The 13,938-nt window shown below is 46.2% G+C and overlaps 2 protein-coding genes and 1 long non-coding RNA gene across 9 annotated transcripts; 2 read left to right on the forward strand and 1 right to left on the reverse strand.

Moving 5' to 3' along the window:
- Positions 1 to 9: 9 nt before the first annotated feature.
- Positions 10 to 777, forward strand: MTLN (mitoregulin). The gene has a single exon (XM_077781752.2). The coding sequence runs from the start codon at positions 10 to 12 to the stop codon at positions 184 to 186; it is 177 nt and encodes a 58-aa protein (XP_077637878.1). The 3' UTR covers positions 187 to 777.
- A 314-nt stretch (positions 778 to 1,091) lies between these two features.
- Positions 1,092 to 13,197, forward strand: NPHP1 (nephrocystin 1). Of its 7 annotated transcripts, none has more exons than XM_085575722.1 (20): positions 1,092 to 1,450; positions 1,871 to 1,935; positions 2,623 to 2,683; positions 3,093 to 3,229; positions 3,564 to 3,759; positions 3,944 to 4,045; positions 4,533 to 4,624; positions 4,745 to 4,784; positions 5,052 to 5,136; positions 5,709 to 5,803; positions 6,096 to 6,224; positions 7,038 to 7,112; positions 7,381 to 7,491; positions 8,421 to 8,503; positions 9,376 to 9,452; positions 9,732 to 9,831; positions 9,939 to 10,051; positions 11,312 to 11,385; positions 11,492 to 11,536; positions 12,776 to 13,197. In XM_085575722.1, exons 1-20 carry the CDS (start codon positions 1,202 to 1,204, stop codon positions 13,052 to 13,054), a joined length of 2,208 nt encoding a protein of 735 aa, XP_085431848.1. In that variant the 5' UTR covers positions 1,092 to 1,201; the 3' UTR covers positions 13,055 to 13,197. The 7 variants fall into 7 exon arrangements, with proteins under 7 accessions (XP_085431848.1, XP_085431846.1, XP_085431843.1 ...); XM_085575720.1 differs by having other exon boundaries at positions 1,372 to 1,454; positions 9,358 to 9,452; positions 11,463 to 11,536; XM_085575717.1 differs by having other exon boundaries at positions 1,372 to 1,454; positions 9,358 to 9,452.
- LOC146767991 (uncharacterized) lies at positions 8,072 to 11,499 on the reverse strand. The gene is made up of 3 exons (XR_014953894.1): positions 11,395 to 11,499; positions 10,371 to 10,509; positions 8,072 to 8,792 (listed from the first exon to the last, which is right to left on the reverse strand). It is a non-coding gene; the product is annotated as an uncharacterized LOC146767991 (long non-coding RNA).
- Positions 13,198 to 13,938: the final 741 nt, after the last annotated feature.

The raw sequence follows: 13,938 nt of genomic DNA on the forward strand, positions 1-13,938 counted from the left end.
GGGGCCGGGATGGTGCTGGAGGCGCTGCGGCCGCGGGTGGTGCGCTGGGCGCTGCTGGCCGCCTTCACCGCCGGGGTGGTGGTGGGCTGGCAGGCGGGCCGGGCGCGCCGCCGCTTCCTGCGCTGGCGGCAGCGGTACCTCCAGCGCCGCCTCGCCGCCGCGCAGGAGAAGCTGGAAGCGGCCTGAGCGCCGGCACCGCGGCCGGGCTGCCCCGCCAGCGGGCTCCTCCGGACCTCCGGTGGGCGCTGCCTGAGCTGCTGGAAACGGGTGAAGCGCTGCTGGGGAAGGACAGCGTCCCTGGGACAGCAGGGCTGCCGGCTGGACAGAATCCGTGGAATAGCAGGGCTCCTGGGAAAGGACAGCATCCGTGGAATAGCAGTGCTGCCAGAGAGGACAGCATCCATGGAATGGCAGGACCTCTGCCCTTCGCAAAGCAAGATCCCAAACTGTGTGAGACTAATCTAACAAAGAGTTGAGGATATGCAAGCAGCGATCCCAAACTTGGAATGGACTGCTCAGGAAGGTTTGGAGTCCCTGTCCCTGGAGGTGTTCAAGGAACAACTGGACGTGGCACTCAGTGCTCTGGGCTAGGTGACAAGGTGGGGATCGGTCATGGGCTGCACTCGATGACCTCGGAGATCTTTTCCAACCTCAGCGATTCCATGATTCTCGGATTTCCATATTCCAGAGGGTTGTCTGCACTTGTCCAGCTCTAAGCCTGCTGCTCTGACCTTGCCAGGAAGCGCTGCCAACACAATAAACTAGCAAAAGTCATCACATGGTGCTCCTAGGTGTTTATTTCTGGAATAAATGTGAAAATGTGCCTTATGGGCACATGTAGCAAGTCCCATTATGGGTGTGCATGGGGACAGTTAAGTGGTGAAAGAGCTCATGCGTTGCCTGGGTGAATGAACAAGTGAAAGAAAGGATTAAGAATTCCTCCTGGCGCTTTGGATAAGGAATTGTGGAGGTAGCTGTAGCAAATTCCTGCCTTCCATTGTTAGAGAATGCCAGGAGAAGGAGCGCTGGGGGATTCATTGCAGGCTGCCGGTTTTCAAATCTGTGGGGGAGAAAAAGCACTGCCGAGAGCCCCTTAAGGCTTGGTCTTGGATCTTGGAGCTCTTTCCCAAACGTAGCGATCCTGCCATCAGACTGGGTGGTCTCCAGAGGTGCCTTCCAACCCTACCTATTCTGTGATTCCATGGCTGGGATCACAAAACACCACATCATTTGTCCCCACATAAGCGCCGCTGGGGCTGCTGGGGATGCGAGGGAGGTTTCAGAGCTCCGCGCCGCCGGGGCCGGGCGCGGGGCACGGGGCGCTGCCGGCCCCGCCCCGGGCCCGTCATCCGGCGGCGCCGCGGCTGTCCCGTTGCCCGGTGACGATGTCGGAGCGGCGGGCGAGGGGGCCGCTGCAGCGGGTGCAGCGCCGGAGCCGGGAGCTGCGGGCGCAGGTACCGGGGCCACCCCGGGGATGTACCGGGGATGTACCGGGGCCACCCCGGGGATGTACCGGGGATGTACCGGGGCCACCCCGGGGATGTACTGGGGATGTACCGGCGCCGCCCCGGGGATGTACCGGCGCCGCCCCGGGGATGTACCGGGGCCGCACCAGGGCTGCACCGCGGATGTACCGGGGCCGCTCCGGGGATGTACCGGGGCCGCACCGGGGATGTACCGGCGCCGCCCCGGGGATGTACCGGCGCCGCCCCGGGGATGCACCGGGGATGTACCGGGGATATACCGGCGCCGCCCCGGGGATGCACCGGGGCCGCACCGGGGATGTACCGGGGCCGCACCGGGGATGTACCGGGGCCGGTCCCGGTGTCTCGGCGCACCCCGGCCCTGACCGCCCCGTCCCCTTTTGCAGGTGGAGGCGCTGCGGGCGCAGAGCGCGGCTGCAGCCCCCGGGCAGCGCGAGGCCCTTCGGCTGAGGTGAGGGGGATCCCGACCCCCATCCCGAACCCCATCCCTCGATCCCGCCGCCCGGGCGCTGCCCTCACCCTCTCCTCATGTCGCCTCAGCAGTGTTCGTTCCCTCTATGCCTTTTCTCTCTTAATTGTACAGCTTTCTCCCTGCCCCTTCCCTCTCCTGTTTTCCAGGCTGGCTCTTTCCCAGCCCTCTGGAAAAGGGAAGACTGAGGGGGGCTCTCACCAAGCCATATCAATATCTCCAAGGCAGGTGCCAAGGGGATGGTGCCAGGCTCTTTCTAGTGGTGCCCAGCAACAGGATGGAGGAACAATGGCCATAAATTAAAACACAAGATCCACTTCAGCATGAGGGTGGCAGAGAACTGGAAGAGCTGCCCAGGGAGGGTGTGCAGTCTCCCTCTCTGGAGACATCCCAAACCCACCTGGATGCATTCCTGTGTCACCTACTCAGGATCCTGGTGACCTTCTACTCAGGGTGATCCTGCCTGAGCAGTGGGGTTGGAGTGGATGAGCTCCAGAGGTCCATTCCAATCCCAGCTATTCTGGGATTATGTCAAATGCTGCTGTTTGAGCTTGGAATTCTCACCCTGAAGGGACACACAGTGCCTAAAAGGATACCTTTCAGTCAGCAGGTGTGGTTTGGGTCAGAATTTTAAGAAAATACCATCTGCTTGTCTTGCTTTCAATGCAGATGTACACAGCTCAAGGAATTTGTGGAGGAGAATACAAACACTCTCCGTGGTTTGAAAAAAGTAAGTATGGAGATTAATCTGTGATTTTCTCCAAAATTCACCATGGAAAGTGTTTAAAGAAAATCAATGTTCCATTTTAGATGCCTCAGGAAAAGAGCAGTGCCCAGCACTGCACAATCTCTGCTTGTCATCTCTCCAAATTATATTTTTTATATCCATTTATATAATTTAAAACTCATTTTAATGCTTTATTTCGTCCGAGTCCCAGGTGAAAACTTAATAGAGAACTGCATCTTGGCAGAGTGAAAGGGTAGGAAAATTGTCACTAAAGCGGGAGTGACAGTAGCCCAGGAAGAGAAAAACTTGTAAGGCATGCCTGGAAAACTTATTTTATAGAGGAACTTTGATTATTTGAGCAATTTATTGGGGAACTTTGATTCTTTGGGGCATTTGTTGGGTTCTCTGTCAGGCTGATGAGCCTGCGCCAGTGGGGAATTACAGCCAGAGGAAGGAAGAGGAAGAAAAGCTGTTGCTAAGACTCTCCCAGCAGCTGCAGAAACTCCTTCTTGCCTTGGATCAGAATAGTGTGACAAAGAATTATCCAGGGTGAGTAGCTTAAAGATACAAATGCAACTGGTTTTTTAAAGGATGGCTGGAATAGACCTTGAAAAACCATTATCTCACCCCCTTAATTAGCTGAAAAATAACAGAAGGGTAAAAAAAGAAGTGCTCAGGAGACAAGTAATTTATGACTTGCTAGGATTTTCTCAGGGTGCTGGATAATGGCTGCAATATAAGGTTTGCAGGAGTTTCTTCAGGACAGAGAGCAAAACAGAGGAATGGAAATGCTGTATCTGAATAATGTCCTTGCAGAGGCTTGACAGCATTTCAAAGAGTTTGGTGGGAATCATACTAAAAAAGTTTGATTTGTTTTGGGTAGGGGTGAGGAACACCAGAAAGGCCCTCATGCAGAAGAGGGAAATGAAGAAGAGGAGGTGAGTGAAGATGAAGAAAGTGAGGAAGAAGACACTGAAGAAGAAGAAGATGAGGAGAAGTTGTTGGATGATCCAAATGTTAGAGAATGTGTTGCTGTCGGGAACTTTGATGCCCAGCAGGAAGGGGATCTCACATTTGTGGTAAATATCTCCCTGTAAAGGGTTTTTACTGCAGGTCACTCTGAGGTAAGCAGTAACTATAATGAAATCCTATACTTTTGGGATTCAGCCAGCTGTGGGATTTGGGGAGAAATTTGAGTTATGTCTTTTTCAATTTAAATATTTGCTTTTTTTTTTGTCTCTGTCTCATCCTCCAATGGCAAAGAAAGGTGAAATCCTGCTTATACACGACAAGAAGGCAGATGGCTGGTGGGTAGCTGAAAATTCCAAGGGAGAGAGAGGCCTCGTTCCCAGGACATACCTTGCGGTTGGTGTGCTGCAATCTCTGTCCTAATCTTACCTCTGCTCTTTTATATAGACTAATGATCATATATCTGCACAAAATGGGTTGCAGTGCAGTGTTGTGTTTGGAAATAAAACCAGTTATTTGGAAATAACTCTGTGTTTTTGTCCATGGTACTGGAGATATCCATCAAAAGCAGCATTTCTATACCTTGTGAAGTTGTGGCAGAGAAGTTTCTTGAATATCAAAGTCAGAATCTTTGTCACTTAAAGGTCAACTCCAAAGATTCCAAGGTGCTGTGGATTGATTTGGGGTTTTAATAATTTATCTGAAATGGGAGTCTGTGTAAATGTGTGACAATTTTCTGCATCACAGAGAGAAAATCTCCTCTTATAAACTTACTTAATTTATTTTAAACTTATATTAATATGGGCTGTGGTTGGAGAAGGCATTTTTAAGAACAAAACTAGAAAGAAATCAAGCCTTTTGCCATTTTAAATATGAATTCCAGGTTCCTAAGGAAGAGGAAGAAAGCCAGGAGGAGTCACAAGAACACACAGAAGTGGTGGATGAAACAGCAGATGTAACTGAAATTCAAAAAAGGTAAATGGATTGTCTCAGATATGGTTGTGAAGCTGCTGCTATTTGGAAACTGAGCAATATTTGGTGGTTAAATTTTTGTTCTTGTGAGGATTTACTATAAATCCCTCTATTTTCTTCCAGAAACAATTCCTACTGGAGTGCTGTCCGAGCCATCATGGAGGTAGGCGCCCCTTAGAGCGCAGCTTCGCCTGCCATAGTCTTCATTATTTTGTAAACAAGCTGTGCCTTTTCCCTAACACTGTCTCATATCAAAAACCATTGTTCTTAATGAACATCTGTGTTTTGGGAGTTTTTGGTAGCAAGAAATGCCACAAAAATGTTTCAGAAGAGGTGACTGGTGTCTCAAGTTTCTGGTTCTAAACAGAGCTGTAAATTAGGATTAAATTTGCTGTTAAACAACAGGAACAGTATTCTTTGTTTTTACTAGAATGACATTTTGGAGGTACTGACCACCACAGGAGCAGTTCCTGCAGGGTTCCGCCCATCCATGCTTTTCCAGCTCTTGGAAGAAGGTAGGAATTTTGCCTGGCAAGATTCTCAAGTGTCTGTGGTGGCTTTCTCACACTGGTCACCAGCCTGTTGGACCCCTATCCATACTGCTTAATTTTAATTAATTGGCTAACTGGCTATACTTGACTCATCAATTTGTGTATAAAATATTTTTTCCCTTAAATTTTAATTTATCAATGTGAAATCCTGACAAATTTCCTCATGGTTTCAAAGAGTTTCTTCATTCCTGTTGACTTTGCAGGAAATGATGATTTTTTTTGTTTTGTTTTGTTTTATTTTAATCTTCCCTTTTTCTCAAAGGTCTTTTCTAGTCTCTTCACCAAATATATTGATATTTCATGTTCTGTTAGTCTTTCTGTTTAAAGCTCTTTAATCTCTTTTTTTAAATTAAGTTATTGTGCTTTTGAGATGAAACACTTCAGAATGCTCACAAATAGTAGACAGTGCTCATAGCAGGCAATTCCATCGTTTTGTTTAGTCAAACAGTCAACTGGACATGCATTTTGGGTGTTCTTTCTGGCACAATAAAGACCATTTGAAAAATGAAGAGTTTTTAAATTTACTGTTGTTGTAGGTGAAGAGTTTCGAGCAAGTTACTATTTGCAACCTAAGCTTACTCCATCCCAGCTGGCTTTCAAAGACTTGGTGTGGAACTCTGAGAGAAATACTGTGAGTATTGCTGCTAAGTGGGACACAAACTTTATTTGCCTTCTTTCCTTTTGGCTAATGATTATGTCTTAATTTGCACCATTTCTGGTGCAAATATTTCTTCTGCTGGGGCCTTCTGTCTGTCTCACTAAAACATCCCTGGGCCAGAGCTAAAGGCTTGTGAAGAAATCCTGCTGCTACCACTGCATTGCACTGGGTTTGTGGTTGGGAGAATAACCTCAGTCCATAAACACAAAATGAGACCATGTGGAGAGGGCCCTGTAGGTTTAATCCTCCTTCTGCTGTATTTCAGATCCATCCTAGACCCACCAGAGTGTCCCTGATTGTCACTTTATGCAGCTGCAAGATGATCCCTCTCCCTGGGACTGGCGTGCAGGTCCTCAGCCGGCACGTCCGTCTCTGCCTCTTTGATGGCAGCTGGGTAAGGAATGTGTCTGCTTCCCAAAAAAGGACTGCAGGAGGTTTGGAACTTCCAGGATTCTTCAGGTTCTGGTTCTCTCTGTCTCACTTAGAGATACACACACAACCTGCCTCTCAGGCTGCTTAATTTATGCTTATATAAGTCTGGTTTGAGCCCACTCACCCAGAATAATGGAACTTTAATGATGAAACAGGCCAGACTGCATTGATGGGCATTGGGCATGGCCAGGCAAGCATATGCAGCCCTGCTTCCCACCCTTGGTACTCCATAAGGCACTTGACCCCTCCCTTTATCTGCCTTTGGTTTCTCCCTCTCTGCTTTCTTCTCATGGTAAATCAGATGCAGCCCCAAAATGTCCCTGAGCAGTGTGAGGTGAGCCAGGGAGCTGCTCCTGACTCAGGGTGACAGTCATACCCAGCCCCTGGGGCTCAGGGCTGTACTGGGTGGCCCTGGGAGGGGCTGGGGCGGGAGTTCCATTTATCTGAGTCCTAATTTTGGGTCCCCCACCTGCCATTGTGTCTCCTGGCTCCTTTGTGTTCTTTGCAATGAGTGTTTCCTGGGCTGATCTGTCTCCTGGGATAGGCCTGGGAGCAGCTGGGTCAGAGTCAGATTCCTCCATGTGCCCTTGATCCTCTGTTCCTTTGTGTGTGTGCAGAGCAGCTTTTTGTAAAAACATAACCCTGATTATCCAGCAGTTTTCTTCCAGTTGTCTTTGTTGTATGCAGTGTTGGATCCATCTGGGATAACCCTGGATTTTCTGAAAGCAGCAGGGCATTCTAGAAAAACTTGCCTTAGCATTTTTCCCCACTTTAGGTGCTGAGTAACATTCACACAGTGAGAGCCACGTGGCTGCCTAAAAATCCTCAGACTTGGACTTTTTCTCCAAGGGTAGGTGTCACAGCCCCTGGCTGTTTACAGCTTCTTCCTTCAGTGTCACTAAAGTCTTCCTTGGTGGCACAGCTGTGCTCCATGGAAAGACAAAAAGGGGAGCAAGATTTTGACTGGAATTTGTTCTCTCTTCATTTTTATATGCAGTGGGATTGGGTCTGAGATCTTGTGTTGAGTGGGGGATGTGCTTGATGGCCTTTAAAAATCAAGATTTTTTGGTTTTTATAGGTACATTAACTTTTTTTTTTCCTCCCTCTCTCTGTATCAGGTGATGGGCATCTTACCCAGCTTGCTTGATGGTGACTCTTTTGTCAGGTCCAACTCTCTGTCTTCAGACATTGGGATATTGTTTGAGCTTGGCATCACGTACAAGTGCAATGTGAGTGTGGGGAGGTGCAATGGAAATGACTCCAAGGGCAGATTTATAAAGGGAATCAGCTGTTCTTAGTTAAGAGAATAGGACTAGAGAATATCCCTCATTAGAGAACAGGATTACCTGGAAGGAGCCTACAGGAAAGATGGACAGAGACTTTTCACAAGCTCCTGTAGTGATAGGACAAGGGGGAATGACTTCCCACTATCAGAGGGCAGAGATAGATGGGGTATTGGGAAGGAATTCTTCTCTGTGAGGTTGGTGAGGCCCTGGCACAGATTGCTGAGAGAAGCTGTGGCTGCCTCTGGATCCCTGAAAGTGTCCAAAGCCAGGCTGGATGGGCTTGGAGCAACCTGGGATAGTGGAAGATATCTCTGTCCATGGCAGGGGGTGGAATGAGATGATCCTAAAAATCCCTTCCAACCCAAACCATTCTGGGATTCTCTGATGGGTGAATATCCCTAATTAGAGAGTAAAAATCCCTCTGACTCATGGACATGAGTGTCCCTGTACCAACACTGAAATAACTTGCGCCAAAGATCCCATGCCATGGGATCACAATGGACTAGCTCTCTCTTCACTCCTGCAGTTTTCCATCTCTGTGATTTATTTCAGAATAATGTCCTGTACAGTTGGAAAACTAAAGTTTTAACTGTTTCAGCAGCATGGACAATGGTTCCAGCTCCAGTTTATACAGATAGAACCTATCCATCTGGGATATGCTGCTGGAAAGCACAACAGGTAGTAAGACAATAGATGGTAAAGCCAGAAAAACTACCCTCAGAGAAGGCAGATTGTGATTTTTAAACACACAAGGGTGAAAGAAGAAAATGGGATAACTACAACAATTCTCAGTGGTTACTGTTACTAATTGTGGTTCAGTCACTCATTCTAGGTCAGCTGCTCAAATAATGTACATTTCTCTTTTTTTCTAGTCAACAGGTGAAAGAGGAGAGCTGAGTTGTGGCTGGGCCTTTCTGAAGCTTTTCACTTCCAGTGGGGTTCCTGTTCCTTCCAAGTGAGTTCATTACCTTTTCCTGCTCCCCCTGTATTTACACATAGATGTATATACATCTGTTTTAGACTGAGAGTTAAGCTCATCTTTCATACTTAGACACCTCTGGGGCAGGGGGCATCCAGACCAGTCCTTTATGATTCTGGCTCTTCTTTGCCACATATTCCCTTTCCCATGTGAAAACTGGGAGACTGGCTCCCAGGACCTAGAGTCAGGTAGGAGTTGTGAATTAATTGCTCTTGGAATGTGAATGATATTTTGTAGCTGATTTATGGTTAGTGGGTCCAGTCATCTGAAAGAATAACAAAGTGTTTATATTTTTATTTTATTAAATGTAGGAAAACTTTCTGTTTATTGACAGAAATAATTCATTGTAGCTCAGACTTTCAAGACTTGTTTTTTTTTTCAACTATTGGTAGACATATATATATTGTGTATATGTATTCTGAATTTATCTGGGTTACAGCTCAAAAACAAATACCCACAGGACACCTCTACTCTATTGTTCTAGAATTCTCTAAATCTCTTCTAAGTCTCATTTTAAAAATATTGTTCTACTATTTCATTAAGTAAACATGGTATTACAGATTAAATTTCATGCTTGTTTCAGCAGTGACTTACTCTTGGCAGAACTGGGGCTACATTATTCTTTAACAAATTTTAAATATGGAAGATTTTAATTGTTGAAGTAGTGATTCCTCAAAACCATTTTAGTGAAACAATTGCTAAATCCATACAAGAAAAATATTTGGGCTGTGGAAAAGAAAGAATGTTGTTAATAGCTTTTAAAATAATTGACCTCCTTGTACAATGAAATTCCAAAACTAGTTGAATTCCCAATATCATATGGGCTTCAGATTTATCTTTATTGACAGGATGTATGAGCTGGTCCTGAGTGGTGGAACTCCCTATGAGAGAGGCATAGAGGTTGACCCATCAATATCAAGGAGAGGTGTGGTTTCTTCTCAATATAATATAAACATAATAATGTGATTAATGCTGCATCTCCTTCACAATAGTCCCCACAGCCTGGTTTGGGTTTTTGTGTATTTCATGTTTTTGCACGTATTTCATTATTTATCTGCTTTTGCCTTGGCTGTGGGGAGCTGGGTGCTACCAGGCTAACTAAACTCGAAAGAGTTCTCAACCCACTGAAATGCTAATTTTTGTAATATAATTACTACTGTTGTTTCAAACTGACTTTTTGAATCTGGGCTGTCTCTTCCTGCAGCAGGCTCTGGGGTTTTTCAGCAGTTTATGAGCCTCAGGAAGCAACCTGTGCTTCTGGTGAAAGTGAAGTCACCAAGTGTGCACTCAAAAGAGATCCTGAAGTGAGTCCTTGTGGTTCCATAAAATGAATAAGTATTCCACATAGCCTAGAGAAATCTGCAGTGTTTGTGATGAAAACCTCAACTGCTGTCCCTTATTTTCCCAACAGTTTTCTCCCTGAAACATTAGTTGGGGGCATGTGCTACATCCATCTCCTGGTGTTTTATCGACAAATCCTTGGAGATGCCCTCCTAAAGGACAGGACAAGCATTCAAAGCACAGGTGAGCACTGGAGGAAGATCAGGTTCGTCCAGGGAATGACTCTTGCCAGGTCTCCCTTTGGTAAGAGATGTTTTTGGCACTCAGGCTGAGTTATCCTCTTTATTTTTAGATTTTAATTATTATTTACTTACTGACAGTAGGGAGAGACAGAAGTTGGAGAATTCTGGATTTAGAACTCAGTGTCTTGCCCTGATTATTCAACAGAACTAATGATAGTTTATAGCCTTCTCCATTTAAAAACCAACTTGAAATTAAAAAAAAATAGATTTCTTAACTGTACTATGTATGAATTTATATAGGTGAGAACTGCTACACTTACCTGATTTGATCTTCTTAATTTAGGACAGTACATCAGGCTGACAACCTCTCCTGGAGTTAAATTGCATCCCTTTGGATTCAGACTTCATTTGAAGTCATTGAAAGGCTTTATGCCAAGAGTTGTTCTGGTAGCTGTGCAACTAAAGAAGATTTCTATTATTTCAAAATCCACCATAGCTTTAGGAATAGACAATTGAAAATGTCTGTTCTACTTCCCAGAAGTCATCAGTCCTGGCTCTCTTCCCCGAAATGTTTGAGCATTAGTAAATGGTTTATGTTTACCAAACTTGCCATCAGCTTTAAGGTGAAGGAACAAGTTTACATTCAATATTTGAAATCACACAGCAAAGAAAACACTTCAGACAAAATCCTGCTCTCTATCACTTAGAATCTTACCCACAGTCTCATTAATTAAAATAATCACAGAAGCAGAGTGATTTCTCATGGAAGTGACCCAAAAAGCATCAGGACACCTGTGCTCCATTGGGAAAATTCACTGTGCACTTGGCTCCTGGTTCTCCTAAAATGCCACACGAGACGTGCCAGGGTGAGGTAGAACCCAAGTGTGTTTATCCATAACATCCAAACTAAGCAGCACAATTGCAGGTGTGTATAAAAAAAGAGAAACGCAGAAATGAGGGAAAACATCTGTGACAGGTAAATCGGGAAGGGCTCGTTGTTTGCTGGCATTCCCAATAAACAGAACTGGGGTTTTTGTGTCTCCACTCCTGGTTTAACTGTCTCTCAGCCACTGAGAATTGGCTGCAGTCAGAACAGTTTTTAGGGAGTTCTCTTTAACTGCTCTGGAGAACTGTCACAGCTCATTTTCCCTTTGGAATAATCTGACAGGAGAGGATGTACTGTGCTTGCTGAATAACTGAATGTGCCAATACTTTGAAAACTGATTCTTCCTTAGCCTTGAATGTGTTTGTTTTGTTTCAGACTTAATCTGTAATCCTGTTCTAGCAACTTTCCCTCAACTCCTGGATCAGCCAGACCTGATGGATGCACTTCGGGTATGTTACCTTGTCAGGATTTCCAGGCAAAATTTAAGGAGTTTTTTTTAGTCCTGGGAGAAGACAATGTTCTTCAGCCTTGCTCTGATTGTACATTTCATTTTAGAGTGCCTGGGCAGACAAAGAAAGAACATTGAAGAGAATTGAGAAGGTAACAAACTACAGGTTTTTCTTTTCATATATTCAGGGTAATTCCAACTAGCTGCTCCCTGCCACTGCAATTGGTGTTTAGCTTTTCCTTTCACTGTAAATGACGTTCTCAACATTTCTCACCCAGATTTATAACAGTAATCCAGGAGCAGGAGGAAAATTTGTAACTTTTTATTTCAGTGTTGTTAGGGGGGAACCTGTTAGAGGTTGGTACCCAGAGTGGCTCCCTGTCAAGATGTGCTTCCAAGAATCAGCTGGTAAAAGCTTTCCATGGATACAAAAAGGGGCTGTGTATGCCCACAAAATCGTCTTCCCTCCTCCAAACTCTGAGCTTCAGTCCTTCCACAATCTGCTTGGGGAAAGGCCCCCTAAATTCCTCATATCTCCCTACCCCAGAGAGTTGTAATCCCACGTTTTGGCACATAGAGAGCTGGAGAATTGACCCGGTTGTCCCCAGGCTCACCCATTCTTTGTCTTACGTCCTGTCCCCTGGACAGAGAGCAGCAGCAGGAACTGAATGAGAAAGCCATCCAGGATTTCCTGGAAGCATGCTCCTGAATTGATGCACAAGGATAGCTCCCTGTTTATGCAGAACACCTTCTGAGTCAGAGCAGCTTTTTCAGGGCCATTCATCCAAAAGGAGAGCAGATCTGCTCACGGAACAGGCAACTCCCCAGCATCCCAGAACCACCCAGTTCTACCTGAGTGGCATGTGCCACTCCCACGGGAGGATTGCTGCCTGCTGAATGCTCACCCCTCGCATGGTTCCATGAGGCTGAGCTTTGAAACGCTCCCTGCCAGGCACAGCACTCCTGGGGCTGGGACACTGGACTTGGATCTTTCCTGTGTGTTTGATAATTGACCGGGCTGATCCTTTATCTCTGGGTTTTCCAGACTGATCTTTACAGGGGAGCACACAGGTCACACCATGCACAAAGAGTGGGACAACAGTGCCCAAAGGCAGCATCATCTCTGGCTCCAAGGAGTGGGATTGGAGCCATGCTTCACCTAGGACAGCAGGGAAACGAGAGCAGTTTGGGCTTCCAGGGCAGGGAGGATGTGGCACTGCTTTTAAGAAATATAAATACCTCACAGCAAAGGGCTCTCAGTGCCTGTAGTTTGTGGGAAGGCTGGCAGAGTTCAGGGTGCAGGTTTGTGGATATGCTGGGGGCACTTTGGAAAAGTGCTTGGCAACGCCACATGTTTGCACTGAGGTATTTTCAAACACTCTTCTCTGCAGAGAGATCAAGAATTCCTGAAGTCTGAGTTTGTCCTGGTGTACCACAACTCTGTGTTCCCTCTGCTCTGCTCCACGTTCCTTCCCAGCTACAGATGGGCTGAGGAAGAGGTGGAATTATCTCGCTGGAAGGTGATCCATGACTTCCTGAAAAGGAGCCGGGAGAAGGATGGCGCGCTGGAGTACCTGCTGTCATCAGAAAACACCCACAGAGCTTTTGACATCTCAGAGCTGGCCTATGATTTCTTAGGAGAGGTGAGGGAAAACAATCCTGGAGAATGAACAATTCAGGCTTTCTAAGGACATAATAACAATAAAATTAAATTCTTACCAAAGAGATTGTGTAGGAGCTGAATTGTAATGGATATTTTAGCACAATTAAGATTTTGAGAGAGATTAAATTTTATCTGTTTATCTACTGGAAATTATATTTTTTAACTTTGCAGTATTAAACAAGGCTCTGGTTGCCTGTTACTACCTGTTGTAGCCATGTCAGGTATTATATTCTGCCAAAGTTGAGGCAGCCCTTTTCTCCTCTCCTGCAGCTTCCAATTAATTTCCAGTGTTATTTTAATGAGTGTGAACAAAAGGCTTTTTGTCCCAGTCCCCCAGCAGCCTGAGAGCAGGGAAGGGAAGGAGCATCGTCTTTAAGAATGCTGCTGAACAAGAAGGGCAGCCAGCTTAAGGGAAGAATCCTCTCTTGTCCAACCAGTGACCAGTAGGTTGCTCCATTTTTAGATTGTTTGCCTGTTCTTCTCCCCCACTCAGAAGGCTGGGTTACTCCCAGGAATGTACCTGACCCAACACAAATAGCAGCTGGTGGGAATCCTGGGAATGCTGTGTTCCCCAGGATTATTTCCTCTGCTGACCCCTGAGCACCTTGTGACCACAGGCTCTGTGTGCTGCCCATTCCCAGGGGGAAGTGATCAATCCACTTTCTCTTTAGTGCTGGAGCATCTGGATGCTTCCTGCAGGGTGATGGGGACCTTACCACTGAATCACATCTGGATTTAAGCCCAGGCCAGGCTCAGTTTTGTCTGGCGAGATTTGAAACAAGATTTTTGAAAACCTCCACTGCGTGGAGCCAAAGCCAGCTCCCACTGGAGTATTTGTAAACAGGAGCCTCCAGGAATACCACAGAACACTTCCCCCAGCCTAGGAAATGC

Source organism: Lonchura striata, chromosome 3 (assembly GCF_050655825.1).
Source record: "Lonchura striata isolate lonStrDom1 chromosome 3, ASM5065582v1, whole genome shotgun sequence".
Classification (NCBI taxonomy): Eukaryota; Metazoa; Chordata; class Aves; order Passeriformes; family Estrildidae; genus Lonchura; species Lonchura striata.

Excerpts from the sequence above, each read along its gene's own strand:
- MTLN (XM_077781752.2), top strand. The coding sequence starts at position 10 with ATGGTGCTGGAGGCGCTGCGGCCGCGGGTGGTGCGCTGGGCGCTGCTG.
- NPHP1 (XM_085575722.1), top strand. The coding sequence starts at position 1,202 with ATGGCTGGGATCACAAAACACCACATCATTTGTCCCCACATAAGCGCC. Across the intron at positions 7,113-7,380 it reads CTTGGACTTTTTCTCCAAGG|GTGATGGGCATCTTACCCAG; the intron begins GTAGGTGTCACA and ends TCTCTGTATCAG. Across the intron at positions 9,453-9,731 it reads CCCATCAATATCAAGGAGAG|CAGGCTCTGGGGTTTTTCAG; the intron begins GTGTGGTTTCTT and ends CTCTTCCTGCAG.